Source organism: Pieris brassicae, chromosome 13, assembly GCF_905147105.1.
Source record: "Pieris brassicae chromosome 13, ilPieBrab1.1, whole genome shotgun sequence".
NCBI lineage: Eukaryota > Metazoa > Arthropoda > Insecta > Lepidoptera > Pieridae > Pieris > Pieris brassicae.
Window position 1 is genome coordinate 1,450,168 of NC_059677.1, and position 15,847 is coordinate 1,466,014.

The window sequence follows — 15,847 nt, forward strand, 5'->3', positions numbered from 1 at the left end:
TGTGATGTGCCTGGAATTTTTAAACTTGGAGGTAAAATTTAGTGGTTCTAAACCCCTTTAACAATCGTAGGTATATTTATGTCGTAATCAAACAACTAACATTATTTTTTATACAAACATAATTTACGAAATGTAAAAATCAATCAAAAATATTAAGTCCTTGCAATTCTCGCGTAAATATTGATCTCTTGGTAGTAGAAAGTCTGCTAAGAGATGATGATAACAAAGATATATCTATAGTCCGATAATATCTTTCCTTCTGATTATTAGAGACACATTTACATTCGTAATATAATCAATGAACAGATTTTGCTTTACAACGAATATTCATTTATTTATTTACTAATAAAATAAAACTAAATGTATATTTAAGTTAATTTACAAAATTCACAAAAAACATCCTGCTATCCAGTAATCTTTTCCAAGTATATAAATGTTATAGATATATAGTATATAAGTAGAGTATAATATATATCTAATACATTTCTTAATTCGTAACATCATTTACCTAAAATGTCCGATATTTGTAAATTTAAAGATAATTTACGGGTATTGAAAAAATCTTGATTTGAAGTAGGTTGTAATTTTTTAGCCAGTCCAGGGATTTTTAGCTAGATTATTATAAATTGTTAAAAATAAAAAATAATTCAAAATGCAAAACTTTGTTTTTAGCGAAGAGATTTATTTATAGAAATAATTTCAGTGTATACAGTGTACAAAAAGGGTAGGTTTACATCTGCACTTTTCTTTTTCATCTGTAATTTGTTTTCTCACAGTCGTCGCTGGAAGAGATCGCTCGAAATTGATAACACCGCCAGTTTTAATTTAATTATGTCAACTGTGTTATATTTTTGCAACGAAGTGTTAATAAATAAATAAATACTACTCCTACAGGCATACAGGATGCGGTGAATTGGTGGTAAATCGCAGAATGTCGAGCAGTTTCGAGAGGGCGGACTGTGCGCTGGCTGCGCAGACGCCGTGTTCTGAAGACGAGGAGTTTTATAAGGAGAAGGTGCTGTACTCACAAGCCAGACAGCTGTTCCCATTACAGGAGGACTTGGCTGATTGGATTAATAAGACTATAGGTAAGCTTTTCTCTTAAAATCTCTGAGATTACGATTATTTACCTCGAGGTTTCGAGAGCTTTTCAGAAATTAATCAGGATGAAACTGCTCATCAACTAGACATATAATGATCTGAATGAATGATTGAATATATCAAATTGTTAGACCTCCCGCAATCCATTTATATCATCCTTCAAAAAGCAGTTATATTAAATACGTCAAGTGTAAGCCGCCTTAGACCCAAAAAGTCAACATGTGTCAGGCACAGTCTGATCACCTATTAGTCTACTAGATCAAGGAATAGATACAGAATTCTGAGGGCCAGACCCAAATAATAATAATAATTTATTGCAAGAATATGGTACACGTGTAAGGTGGTACAATAGTAAGTTCGCATATTCAGCCACACAAAATGGTGCGCAAATTTGTCTTTTACATTTTACATTATTAGTCATATGAATTGGCCAATTCTTATATTATTTGTATCGTACATATCATACGTTATTAAATTTATATCAACTACAGTGTCTCACGCAAATAATCATTTATTGAATAATAAATTTTTTCCAAAAGTATTACACCCTGTCGATTTTTAAAGACTCTAGTCGGAAGATCTTTTAATTCTTTTGGTAAATTATTGAAAATCTAATTGCCATACAGAAGGTGTTCTTCCTAAACAGTTCCAGATAGATTTGTGGCACAGCCAATTTCTCCCCATGTCTACTTCTTGTAGCGCCATTGGTACTATTACGAGACTTATGGAAGTACTGTTTCCGTGAATATCCAATACGAGGGTGTCATCTTGATTATGAATGGTACCTTCAGCGGTTAATTATCACAGTCAAGGTCGAGCTACAACCGGATCAACGCATTGAGCGATGTACATTGCGGGCTAACGTAACCAAATGGAGTATTTTAGGTTACACTTCTTCATCTTGGAAGTCATTAAAATTTCCTTAATCAACATGTTCCACATATCTGCGTGTATAAATTGGTAAAATGATTTCTATGCTCCACATAGTGGTAGTGGTGGTGGTGGGAGCGCAAACCCTTACTTAAAAAAACGCTCAGTTGTGGAACGACGGACGTCGAAGTGGTACGGGTGGAATTCCGTATTCCGAAAGTAAAAAATTAGAGGAATTTTGTTGATAGTGAGAGACGAGGAGACATGGAATAAAACGCCAAATGACGTCACATACATATAATGGCAAAATTTGCTGGCTTTCAGCTGCAGCAAAGTTATGCAGAACGGAAACTTGCGTACCTGGGCCACGCTATGACCACCCTCAATTAATTATAATGGGTAAAACGGTGTGTTAGTAGAAAAATATCACGGCTGCACTTCACTAGACTGACGGCCAACTTCCAGTAGTGTAAAGGCATCAAAAAAATCTTCAGCAGCTTCTCCTCCACTTTGTTGCTCTACCGACCTACTGGTCTCCGATCACTAAGTTGACTTACTAAGTAAATAACTGGTTAATTAATATTGATGTTGAAACGCAGGATATCTTTACACTTATGTTCACAGCTTTATAAATAATAGTACAAATTCGGCGTGGGAGGGCGTATCTATGAGTTCTTTTGTATATTTTTGTCATTAGCCAAACAGGTGCGTGTGGGTGTTTTGTTATTATCGCGAATATTTTTTCTATAGAACTAGAATTAGAGTTGTTGATGAGAACTAGAATTGTTAAGTCATACCTCCAATGGACACATTCAATGCCAGAGAGCTGTGGCCTCTTAAGAATTGGTACGCTCTTTTGAAGAACCCTATGTCGAAATGGTTCTGAAATACTTCAGTGGGCAGCTGGGAAACGAAATTCCACCCGTTCCACAACTGAGCGTTATTTAACGCAGTTTTTGTCGCGCGCCATTAATGTTCATCCAGCCATTCTGAAGTATTTCCGAACCAACTCGACTTTGGGTCCTTCTAGAAAAGAGCGTACCAATCCTAAAAGCCGGCAACGCATTCTTCTCTGGCAGTGTCTATCTCCAACATTACATTAGATGAGCCTCCTGCCCGTTTGCCCCCTGTTCAATCTAGAAAAGGTCCCTGAAACTCCCTACTCGTATTCTGATGCCAAGATAGTTCAGGATCTTCTGGCTCTGTCGTCAGCTTTTTGGTGCATTTGGTTAAACAACCTTGTTTGTGTCGTCGTCAACCACATTTGTTTCGTCTTTCACAAACACATTACATAGTCATCATAATATATTCATATATTTTTATTTATTTATTTTTCTTTTTTTTAAACCAATTGTGTTGGTTGATTAAACTTTGTAAATTTAAAGAAGAGCGAAGCTTCCCTATCACAGGTCTCTGACTTACTAGGGAGGCCTCTATCTGAATTATATTGTACATATATCTAAACAAATAAAGAATTTTGAATTTGAATTTTTTGTGTATGATCAGAGGAAGTCATATTAATAACAGTCTCCGCTAACTAGAACTGTTTAACTGGAGCAATGAGGCATTTAACCGTCGGGTTAAGTTACCGTCAGTTGATACGTTAACCTCAAAACTGTTACAAAACGTTAGTAAACAAAACATTGAATGAAATCATCACAATCTCATACATTTGATATGTGACTTAGTGAATACATCGTAATAAAAATAATCGTTTCTAAGCGCTAAACTCGGAGACAGCTGGACAAATGCGAGTCATTTTTATTTATTTCTTTGAGTAATAGGTTTTTATTCCGGAGTAGCGAACACTCTCTAATGGGGTAACATAGCAAAATATCCTATATGTAGATATGTATTAAAAATGTAGGCTAAGTAAAAACATATTAAGGCGAAACGTTCACGGCGGCAACTACTATTTTTCGAGTTGATCGGACTTCCAGCTGACGTCAAGACAAAACACAATCTGTATCACATTCTTCCACGACTGAGCGTTTCTTAATGCACATTTTGCGCACAACAACTATGTGGAACCAGCTGCCCGCTGAAGTGTTTCTGAACCAGTTCGACTTAGGATCCTTCAAGGAAAGATTATTCTTAAAAGTCTGGCAACGCACTTGCGAGCCTTCTGTCATTGTAAGTGTGACCGGTGGTACCAATTAAGATCAGGTTATAAATAAAATCAATCTGTCCAACTAGGGTTACGAGTTATAACATACTTAAAGCATAATCTATGATATTGTTTCGAAGTTCCGTTAGCGAGACGGATGTGAGCTGTTTTCGCATATCCGCTGTCCTGTTATGGTTTTCGTCGATTTGCATAAATTTTATGTTTTGAATGTGCATAATACGCAATTTGCTACAGTCCCAGCGAGCTAAGCCCCGGGGGCCTGGAAATATAAGCAAGAAAAGTGTAAAATACAAAGTCTTTGCTCAATGAGTTGCAATTGTATATGGAACACGCCAACTTCAATAGAAGTTTCGTCCTGTAGAACTTACTAGATGGGCTGAAACACCGATTCGTGACAACGATTATAGTGAATTGTTCTTCATAGTTTCATAATCGTCATGGCAGAAGACCGATTACGTATTACTTTGATCAGTTTTAGAGTTTCTGCCATGCACGACTATATGGAACTAGATGCCCATTGAGGTATTTCTGAAATAATTTGGATTAGGATCCTTCTAATTTTGGGTTACAAACAGCTACGCCTCAGAAGAGAGCTACCTTTGCCAGTGTATTTATTTAAGATACTTACGGGTCAGGTTCATAATCTGGATATAATGGAGAGACTGGATCCACAGCTACCAAGTAGAAACTTCAGTCAAAACTTTTGGATGTACCGCGCGCACATTCCAACTTGGTTTCCAAAGCGTCACTCACGCGAGCAATACAAATAATTAACAAAATTTCTATTGAGGTAGACCTATTTGTTTGTACACTGGCTGAGTTCACAGGAGTTGTTTGATACATTGTTATTTATAAGATTTAGCGCAAAGCACCAGCTCTGGAGTTACCAGTACTCTCAGGCGCCAACTTATATCTTTAATTAGCGCCTGTGCCCTTGAAGCCCACTGCCCAAGTGTCTACTCCAAAGGGAAGTTGAAGAAAAGACTCTTATTATAATATATTTCGTTCCATATTTTTTTTATATATCCTAATAATGGTGGTATGAGCAGACCTCCTTAAAGCTATCTTGCCCTGGTTACGGAGATTTACTAGGGGAATTTTCTTTACCAAGTGTTTCTAAAACGATTCGTATTCGCGTATAGAACTCGGGGTAAGACATCCGCACTTTTTATAATATAATTCTCAGTCAAAACTTTTTATTTAGTATTTTTGGATACACTCACATTGTCCCTTTTTTGATTGACGGCTGTTTCATACAAATCCTCCTCCATTTATTTTTCACGCTATTTGCATAACACTAGTTATGAATCTCGTTTCGCAAAATCTTTTAAGTTCTGTTGCCCTTGCAATTTATTAAAAGCTTCAAGTGTAACCGGTCGACAACTTGTAGTTTCATTGCAATGCAAGGTTCGCTTGGGCCATTATGCAATAAAAAAATAACCAAATTTAGTTAATTTCAAGCCGTCAAAATGATTGTTATTCCATTACTAGATAGAAACTGCTCTTTCATCTAAAACAGTAACAATCAGAAAATAAATATAATAGACTTTTCTGTAACTGATTTTGTTCCCTTTGGAGTAGAGACTCTTGGTTGGTTGGGTGCTGGTGGATTTAATTTTTACATGCGCGCGCGCACACTGTCTAAAAACCGACACCCTGAAGTTAGCTAGAGTTAACATTTTATTTTGTGATATTTAAATAAACTTTATTCAACTAGATAATGCGTTTTTTCTATTGTTCGTGTCTACAAACTTAGACATTTTTTTTGAAAAGATTTAGTTTAACTTCTAACGCGAGTATATAAGTACATACACGTTAGTTATTTTTCTCAATTTGTTTAAATTTTAATCGGTAATTTTAACCAACTTCTCAATCTTAATTAATGAATGAGAGAATTAGATAAATCATTTAAAAGACTAGACTTGAGTCATATGAAGGTGTGCATAAATATTTAGAATCAGTCAATAAACCTAGGGAGTAAATGTGAATGGCTTTAATGGATTTATTCCCGTTTATATATAAAAATGAAATGCGATTCCTTTGTCTCGCTAAAACTCGGGATTGGTTGGGCCGATTTGGCTAATTATGATCTTGAAATGTTTGTGGAAGTTCAGGAAAGGTTAATACGAGAGACTTTAATATTAAGTAAAGAAAAATACCAAAAACCACAAATAGTCTATCTCGCTCTTACAACTTAATAACAAACATTGATGAAAATATTGAAGTGTTTTACAACAGTCTACCAACTTACCGTAACCTTGTTCTGCAGGCTCTTAACGTGGTTTAAGTTTTCATTTTGTTTCTTTGTTTATTACTGTTATTGTTTTTTTTATCTCTTAGTTTTAGTTTATTATTAATTTTTAGTTATTTTGTGGTTGTTTGTGTTATTTTCTTTTTTCCTTTGAAATATTGCTTATGTTCTAATGTAATTGATGTGTATGTGTACATGTGGTAAATTGGAGAAGTCATATTTTCTTGTATTTTTTAGGCATACACATTATTTTAGAATGTTAAATATATAAATTGAGAAAAGAAATGAAACATTGACAATCTAGATTATAGTCGGATCTGTTTGGTTTGTTCATTTAAGTTTTGTCACAAATGTGATTCGAACTTCTCCGGTTCATTAAGTTCGCTCATAAAGTAGTTTTAGACAAACTGTGTATTAAAAAATCAACCCACTTTTAAATAAACTAAAAAAATTAACATTCCTGGCGTTCTTTTAATACAACAGTCTTTATTTGAGTAGTATAACTTACGTTACATTAAGTTTATGTTATTTTTATACCTAATACACATTTTTTATTTGTACACTCCAAAGGAAGGCCTTCCCACGAGTTCTTCCACTTGTCTCATCTTCTTCTACCCCCTGTACCATTCCAATCAAGTACCTATTTATCGCGTCATTAATTAAAATACTACTTGACTAATCGCCAGGCCAGAGACTTCCCCAACAGTCATCCTTATTTTCAGTGAATCTTCCTTATTAAACTTTCTATTGTTCTGATAGCTTTAAGTATAAAGCATTCATACATACGCAGACGTATGTTCACTTACCTTAGGCCAATAATATCCTCATCACTTATTCATGAGTGTAAGGCTGGGCTTGGTTTATACTTTCTACTGCAGACACAATTGCAGGAAACTTTTCCATATAATTGTGGTGTAACCGCCCGAAGTCTCTTTGGCCTTAGACATTAAATTAATTGTTGTAGAACTGCATGAATTAAAAACACCTTACAGATATAGCTATAGCGATAGTCATGTATAGTATATATATATATATATATATATATAGTATTGTCTTTTGTTAAAAGACTTTTAGTCGATATCAACTCCAGGGAAATAAATACAGATAACACAACTTTCTCTACAGCTGTGATACTTTTGACATTCAACACCTTTTGTCTTCAGTCACCGTGACCACGCACGCTGTAAAGCACGCGAAACGTCAGAAAATTTTAAATTTAAAATTATGTAAATAATAATAATACATAGCTTCAATCTGTTTAAATAGTGTTTTCTTATATATATATATTTCAGTTAATAATTTAAAGCGTAAACAAATGTAAGCATCGCACACTTGAAGCCAAAATGAGCCCTTTAGTTTTTCCCACACTCATAAATTGTAATATATGTTTCCTATAATATCCAATAGGTCGACTATACTCATATCCTTATACTCGAAACTCAAAATAACTTTATTCATATTGGTAAGTGCACTTAAAAACGTCAGAAAAGAAGTTAAATTAATTGTAAATTTACATTTAATACCAGTTCGCAAGTCGTTGAGCGGGCAAGAAACTTTCCGCCACTTTTTAATCGCTAAGTTTTGAGTCATACAAATTGTTTGAACTGGAGCAAATCAATCCCAAGGATTAGGATCATTCATTCATTATAGGTAACATAAGTGTCACTTCGATTATGAACCCATAAATGAGTCAAGTTAGTTTGTTGTTAATCCAGTGTCGTAACCAATAATTTTATGTTAGTTGTATGCTCAAAGGAATCAAGCCAGTTGACACCCAGCTTCAAACAAAAATACTTAACTCGGGACATCTCGATATAATTATGTTTTAAAATAATTATAAAATATGAAGTTAACTAGTAAATTTTGATGGCTCCAAACTTAAATTTTGTCCCCTTTTGAGAATATTTGGGCCGTTGGTTAAAGTGCAAAGCTAATTAAAGATTTAGTAGATATAACCGGTGACCAGACCTTGTGTTTTCCTCGCTCAACAATTAAGTATCGCGATACAAGAAAATGCGACCATTAATGTTACACTGCCACAGGGATCAATTTTAAATTTGTTTTAATTTTCTATTTGTCAATTATTATTTGTTATTATTATTATAGTAGGTTAAAAATATTGTAGTGGCTTATGCGTTTGACTCTCACCCCTCATGTCGTAGGTTCGATCCCTGGCTGTGCACCAATGAATAATCTTTCCAAGTATGCATTTAACATTCGCTCGAACGGTGAAGGAAAACATCGTAAGAAAACCGGCTTGCCCAAACCTAAAAAGTCGACGTACGTCAGGCACAGAAGGCTAATCACCTACTTGCCTATTTGATTAAAAAAATATCATGAAACAGATACAGAAATCTGAGGCCCAGACATAAAAAGGTTGTAGCGCCACTGATTTAAGAAATAAATATTTTACTATTAATACCTTATATACCACACGTTTACGAAACATAGGCTTCCTGCATATTAATTATTTTTTTGTTCCCGATTTAATATAGTTCCTTGTTCGAACACTGGTCAAACTCGTCTCCCATTACTAGTCTATGATGTTAAATTAGCCCGAATGGAACGTCATACATTTCTGGCTCCCAACAACGGAACTAGCCATTATAAGGACCAAATAATTTCGCAATAATATTTTCTGGTAAAGATGTTTTTTTATTTATTTACACTTCGTAGTAAAAATACAATTAAACAACTAAACAAGAAAATATAAAAACACGCTTGCGGTCTCGTCAAAAAGGGTAACGATGCGTCGCGGCGCGTGCGCATCTAGACGCAGTTATGTAACGGCTTATATTAACAGCTATCGATGGATATATGAACTAAGATAATGCAAAGTGGATCTTAATACAAAGTATTAGAACGCAAATTATAAATTATGTCCTAAGGGACGTATTTTAGTGGTCCTATTCAATGGAATTTGATCTTTATATTAACTATAAGACGTTTTCTGTAAAATCAATACCCTGGACATGCATTTTTATTTTATTAATGGTAATCTACATTGTTACACCTCCCTCTCTTTCAATTCTAGGGTTGGAAGAGATCGCTCGTTATCGAAAAGGCCGTCCTAATCAAAATGTTGCCTGACAAATTTTTAAGTCCAAAAATTACTTAAGTCCAGAAAGGTACTAACTAGTACTGAATGATAGAAGTGTTATATTTATTTTCTATTCAAACACTTCATATAAAAGAAAACTTATTAATCAAAAATGAACTAAAACATAATATAAACAATCAATTGTAAAAATTAAAACTTAATAACTAATTATAGATAATGTGTGACTTCAATTATATTCAGCGCAAGACCGGCTTGAGACACTGCAAGCAATTTTCGCATTATCGATAGAAAGATTCCTTTCCTCTAATTTGTTGTATCCTGCCATACTGAAGATATAGTTGGACACATAACCTGTATAAAGTGGACACCTTGTAATCTGTAACATCTTGTAAATTTATTTTGAATTCGCTGCATTCCTTCTCCCCATATGTATCTTTTATTCCCAAATATGTTCAATGTTAAAAAATTGGCACTGACATTACTTTGTCTTCGTATCGAACACAGAAAATTCACGTCACTTGCGAGCCTTCTGGCAATGTGAGTGTCCATGGGCGGCGGTATCGCTTCACATCAGGTGAGCCTCTTGCCCGTTTGCCTGCTATTACATAAAAAAAAAAAAATAGAAATGGTTCGCTGGAGGAGCTTCACAAACAATGAGACATTGTTTTGTCTTTCCAGGTATAACATATCTCACGGGCGAGAACTTCCTAGATGTTCTGGACAACGGTGCTGAATTGTGTCAGTTGGCTGCCGTCATACATGACCGGGCGCGGGAGGCGCTCGACCAGGGAATTATAGTTGGGGTGAGTTGATTAAAAAGGTAGACATGTTAGAAGTGAAAAGAAACTTCAATTAAATATTACTAACGCCCCAATAGGTGATCATGTACCAGTATATGATCACTCCATGTATTTGTATATCTTATGTTCACACTCTTTACATACTGTATACGTACTAATGATAATATAAATAAATAAAAAATCTGCGTTAACTGCACAGGACGTTATGCGACATAATTGCCATCTAAAGTACTAAATGTAACTACTAAACGAATATATCAACCAATAGCATGTATTTTTTCTCGATCTCCCTTACTCTCATTCTGAATATTTCGCAATATAGCTCTCTCCTACCTCTTGCTTCATGGCGCTGTGCGTGACGCGAGGTCCGCTCTTTATCACTTTTTCTCTCTCGATCTTTCTCACTTGCTTCCTCCCTACTCTCGCTCCATGGCTATTTGCTTTAAGGTACGTTTGCCCTTTCCCACTCTCTCTCAATCGTTCTCTCCCATTTCATCGACATGCTTAGTGACGATCAAAAATGCAACATAAACACAATAATAGAGTACCGACATCTTACACTCGACCTTATTTAACATAGAGCCTTGAGTGGTAATTTAGAGTCTCTCTGCATGTCGTACCACAATTACAACGGAGAGTGTTCAGATGGGTTGTTGTATTACCTGCAGCTGAGTTTCTCCATCGATGGTCGAGGCAGAATACGAAATTCCAGTGCTCCCTCCATGTTCGTCTCATAACTGAGTGTATTTCACTACAATGTGGAACCACCTACCCACTGAATTTCCGAACCAATTGAACAGAGTGACACAGTGCAGACAGAAATGGCGCAATTTGGAGATTTCGAAATCTGCGGCCCAGACCTAAAAAGGTTGCAGCGTCACTAATTTATTTTATGTCCTTCTTCTAATAGCAATTATTAATCTGATACCAATTATACCTTTTCAGCCGGTGCCAGCAATCAGAGGAAGATGTTGGCAGCGTGCAGCAAGGCGCAGCTTCTTCTCGCGGGACAACGCCGAGAACTTCATCACCTTCTGTCGTGAATTGGGCGTTCATGAAAACTTGCTCTTTGAAAGCGATGACCTAGGTAAAGTTTTTACTCGACCTCGCCATAATGACGGATGATGTAATACAGGTCCTTACAAACATAGCGTGGCGAAATGATGGAGATTATTGCCAGTTCTTCTCGTTCTATGTTCTTGATTTTAGAACAGGCAAATGGAAATTTAGAAGGATTTTGTGACGTTATAAGTGTACCTATATGAATGTATTTTGTTCGAGATATTACTGGTTTGAATTATATTTTGTGTTGCTTAGTTCATAGAGAAGTATGTAGGATAAAATTATATAATATTTGTAGCTTGCCAAAGTGTGTATTTATGTGTAATCGGGAGCACTATATATAATATCTAATTATAATAGGATGAACACATTTCTAGCCTAACACATACATAGTGAATATATTTGATTACGGGATGTCTACACCAAGAAACCAGGTAACATACGGAGCGCTACGGGTAGGATAAGAGGTTCAAGGTGATGCGATATTCCCGAAGCTATCGTGCTCACCACGATAATTAAGGGCTTGAAGGAGGCTTCATCACCTTGAGAGGAATAGCACGCTTAATGTTCTTAAATAACATTACACCTGTTCACGCATACATCATATTACTCTTGTGAGCTGTTGGTGTATCCTTCAGCTGTTAATATTTGGAAAAACCACGAGCCGTGTGAGCAGTAAGTCAATGTACAAGTGAAATTTGAATGTTATACAGGTATTCAGAAATGCGTGGACATTTAAAAACATTTTTCAAAATCTCTAGTCACAGCCACGGTAGACAACAACCAGCTCGTATCCGGCGTCTGTAATTCATTTTCTATTTCAGTCCTTCACAACCAACCACGACAGGTGATCCTCTGTCTTCTCGAAGTGGCAAGACTGGCCACGAAATTCAACGTAGAGCCTCCAGGCCTAGTCGCGCTGGAGAAAGAAATCGCGCTTGAAGAACGGGATTCGGGATTAGATTCAGCTATGTCTGGAGCAGGCTGGCAGTTCAGGGACTCATCACCACCTCATGATAAGTAAGTTTAATTGATAATGAGAAAGATAACGCTTACCTGGTTGGTCTTGGATATGTATCATTTTAACTTGCACACCTACGTAAGGCTGAAAAAAGCTAGTATATTTTCATGTTACCGGTTACATGTTTGAAGCGTATTATAATATAACTGCATTTATAAAAGTCCTAATTTAATTATTTCATCACTGTAGGCGTCAAAACATTTCTTTATTACGTATGTATTTATTTGCATGAAATTGATATTTTGCTTGTAAGCTTATATCGAACTTGTGCCTTTGGGCATTCCAACTTGTATCTAATAAATTTCAATTATTTACTACACTTTGGCCGTTTGCTACTCAAATTTGCGTCTGCATTTTGGGGCTCGTAATTAGGTACAGTCCCGTTAAAAACGGGACGTTTTGTCACGTTTGTCATGAGTGACTAGCGTCTCCAGCAAGGGGAAAGGCAAGCAAGCATCATCAGCAAGACATAAAAAAAATTTTCAAGGTTCATCTCCATCTTTAGGTAGGAGAAACTGTTCGGTATCCTTCCTCGACAAGTACTTTGCAAAAATCGTGGTCAAATCTCAATTTATTTTGTAATTAATCCCTTTTTCTTTATTATAAGATATGAGTATTGTCTTTCTTATGTCATATTTGTAAATTATATATTAAGATATTTATTATTCTTTTTCAGACCAACCAAAAAAGAGAAACAAGCATTGGAACCTAATGAAAGTAAGTATTTTACTTAGAGAAGTCTGTCTATACCGTGTCATACCATGATCGGACTATCAACGTATCAGGCATAGATGAATTAGTGAGTTACTATTAACAGTGAATAACGCGTTTTGTGACCGTATCAGCCGCGTTCTCGGGCGTATGACGTACATAGAAGGTGTTTTCGAACCAAGTCGAGTCCTTGGAGAAAAGAGCGTTTCAATTCTTAAAAGGCCCAAGTGTGTCCATCACTTAACATCAGGTGAGCTACTTGCTCGATTGCCGTCTTATGAAAAAAACGGATAATCCGCGATAATAGTAATTATGTCTGTATAGTTACGATTGTTCCCTACATAAAATAATGTCATATGTGTATACAACATATAAAATATATTGGTATTTCAATCTAATGAATTAGAACACCGTAAAAATCATTACATTTGTGCGTAGGAGCGCAAACGAATTGTTAAATAATAATAACAAAATCGTTTGCAAAGAAACTTGATTCATATCGAGTAATTATAAAAATCCACACAATCAGACATACAAATGTTGTATAATTTTTCATACTGTCATATAATTAAAACTCTATGTTGACTTTAAGTCGGCGACGGAATGGTTCAAACCGTTTTTTCAAACGGTCATGTTACGACACGGTATAATATAGTAACTTGAATTAAAACTAACTGAAAATAAAGCCTTAAATTCCAGCATTAATAGGCCTACTGTCGATCCTCGCAACCAACAGATTCGGATATATATCAATAATCCATTTTGCTTACTTGTTTTTATGGAGTTTTATGGAATACCTTTTATTACAAGTAAGGGGCGAAAAAAGTGTTAATCGTCATAATTCCAATAATATCACGGCTACAAAAACCGCTTCCCATGATAAGGATTTCATTAAGTACATGGTTTTTCTTATCACCATCAACCTCTTTATTTTGGTCCAATTTGTGGACGTAGGCTTCCTCCATCTTCGTCCAGTACCTAGTAGCTGTTTCAGTTACCATCAAAAATTGTATTGTGCTATTTTATATATATATATCACTGTCGTACTGAACGTTAAATTGAGTGAAAATCATCTTGAGCTATCTTTTAGATGAAGTATGCGTAGAGGACAGTGTGGAAGTGGCGAGCACGCGATCAGATAGCTCCTCTGACACTGATGTTCCACTCAGACCGACGAACGAGCTCGACAAAAGGGTAAGCTTCAAATTACTTCGTCTCTAAATGTAATGAAAAAGAATTGGTTATTAAAATAAATCATAAATGCCAGAGTTATGAAGTCATTATTTGAATTGAAAAAATGTAAATCACTGACGCTACAACCTTTTTAGGTCTTGGCCTGTCATTTCTGATGATCAGGCAGGTGATCAGCCTCTTGTACCTGATACACGCCGTCGACTTTTTGGGTCTAAGGCAAGCCGGTTTCCTCACGTTGTTTTCCTTCACCGTTCGAGGGAATGTAAAATGCGCACATAGAAGGAAAGAACTCCAAGGAAGAGAGTCACGCGTTGAAGCCACTAGGCTAACACTGCCTTTCTTTGAATTTATGAATATTTATAATCTTCTAAATGCGTCTGTTCCCAGAGTTATACGTTATTTGCTTGAATTTATCAAACCTATTACATACACTATACGATTGTTATATTTAATTGATTAAATTATAATTTCCAGTCGAATTATATTCTGAACTATTTGAATCTCATACCATTTGGTTAGGGATTTGATTGGATATGTGGCTAGGGGCAGTCAAAGACGATGAGAATTTCTCCTCCCAAACATCGTTGTTGTATAACACGGTTTAGTACCGGCATTCCCAAAAGTTTTAAATTAGGCATTTGAATCCAATCCCTCACGTTCCAACACTCGAAGTTTCACCCTACCCTTTCAAACAACGCTCATTTAAAAGCTCGCTGCAGTTTCACCCCTTCGTTATTGACATCCCCAGCACTGCACGATTTGGATTATCATTGCTGGTGAAAACAGCAAAGGCGTTCATTCCTTGTCTCCTTCTCTAGACAGTTTAATATGGGTTTATTGAAGCGGCCATTGCATCTGCTGGACAGGCCCTCCAATAAGCAACATCACTTAACATCAGATTTTTTTATATACATGTGTCTTTACTACATCATGGAACATTACGATCTAGCCTAACTTAAGACTAATAAGTAATTTAAGTCTAACCTAATTTACTAAAAAGGATTGTTATCATAAGTGTCCAATAACACTATTTATAGTCTCTATTAAAGGGACAGTGTTCTTGTGTTCAATTTTTTTTTCATTTACTGTTTAGCACTTAATATTAAAGTACACTAACACTAATTCAAATGATTTTGTCCTTTTCAATCTTCTCACTAGGCCCCTGGTGTCAAGGAGTTGAATAGCCTTGACATTCACGTGATGGTGGACGCTTAACATCGGATGGGATTAAATATTTGTTTACTGATTCCAGGTGCAGTCGATAACACGTCTATTGGAGCGTGGCTGCAGTTGTGGTTCTGGGAAATGTTCACGGCTGCTAAAAGTAAAGAAAGTGGGTGAAGGACGGTATAACATCGCTGGCAGAAATGTCTTTATAAGGGTATGTTTTTATCTAAATGTATCCTGATGAAATGTGTTATGATTGAACGAGCCTTCGTGTGACGTGCGAACAGTTTCCTTTTTGAAGTGAATAGTTTTGTATCGTCGTGATTTGTAAGTCGATGAAACGAAAAAACTGCTAGAAAGAGACAGACACATAAATTCATAAGATGTGTGAGAAAATGAGATAGAAAGCATTGTACATTGTATGAACTTTAAATTGTGTATTTGATCAGTTTCTGAATGTTAACACAGGACATAGATATGC

General features: G+C 35.8%; 1 protein-coding gene across 4 annotated transcripts in view; it reads left to right on the forward strand.

The window, feature by feature from the left end:
• Window positions 1-15,847, forward strand: part of LOC123717668 (GAS2-like protein 3) — a 95,042-nt gene that overhangs the window by 74,159 nt on the left and 5,036 nt on the right. For 3 of the 4 annotated variants that reach the window (XM_045673793.1, XM_045673790.1, XM_045673791.1), the window contains exons 4-11: window positions 895-1,088; window positions 10,090-10,214; window positions 11,157-11,298; window positions 12,098-12,293; window positions 12,971-13,011; window positions 13,692-13,814; window positions 14,096-14,199; window positions 15,452-15,580. In XM_045673793.1, coding sequence (XP_045529749.1) covers window positions 895-1,088; window positions 10,090-10,214; window positions 11,157-11,298; window positions 12,098-12,293; window positions 12,971-13,011; window positions 13,692-13,814; window positions 14,096-14,199; window positions 15,452-15,580 — 1,054 coding nt within the window. The remainder of the gene's footprint in view (window positions 1-894; window positions 1,089-10,089; window positions 10,215-11,156; window positions 11,299-12,097; window positions 12,294-12,970; window positions 13,012-13,691; window positions 13,815-14,095; window positions 14,200-15,451; window positions 15,581-15,847) is intronic. The other variant, XM_045673792.1, reaches the window with a different exon arrangement.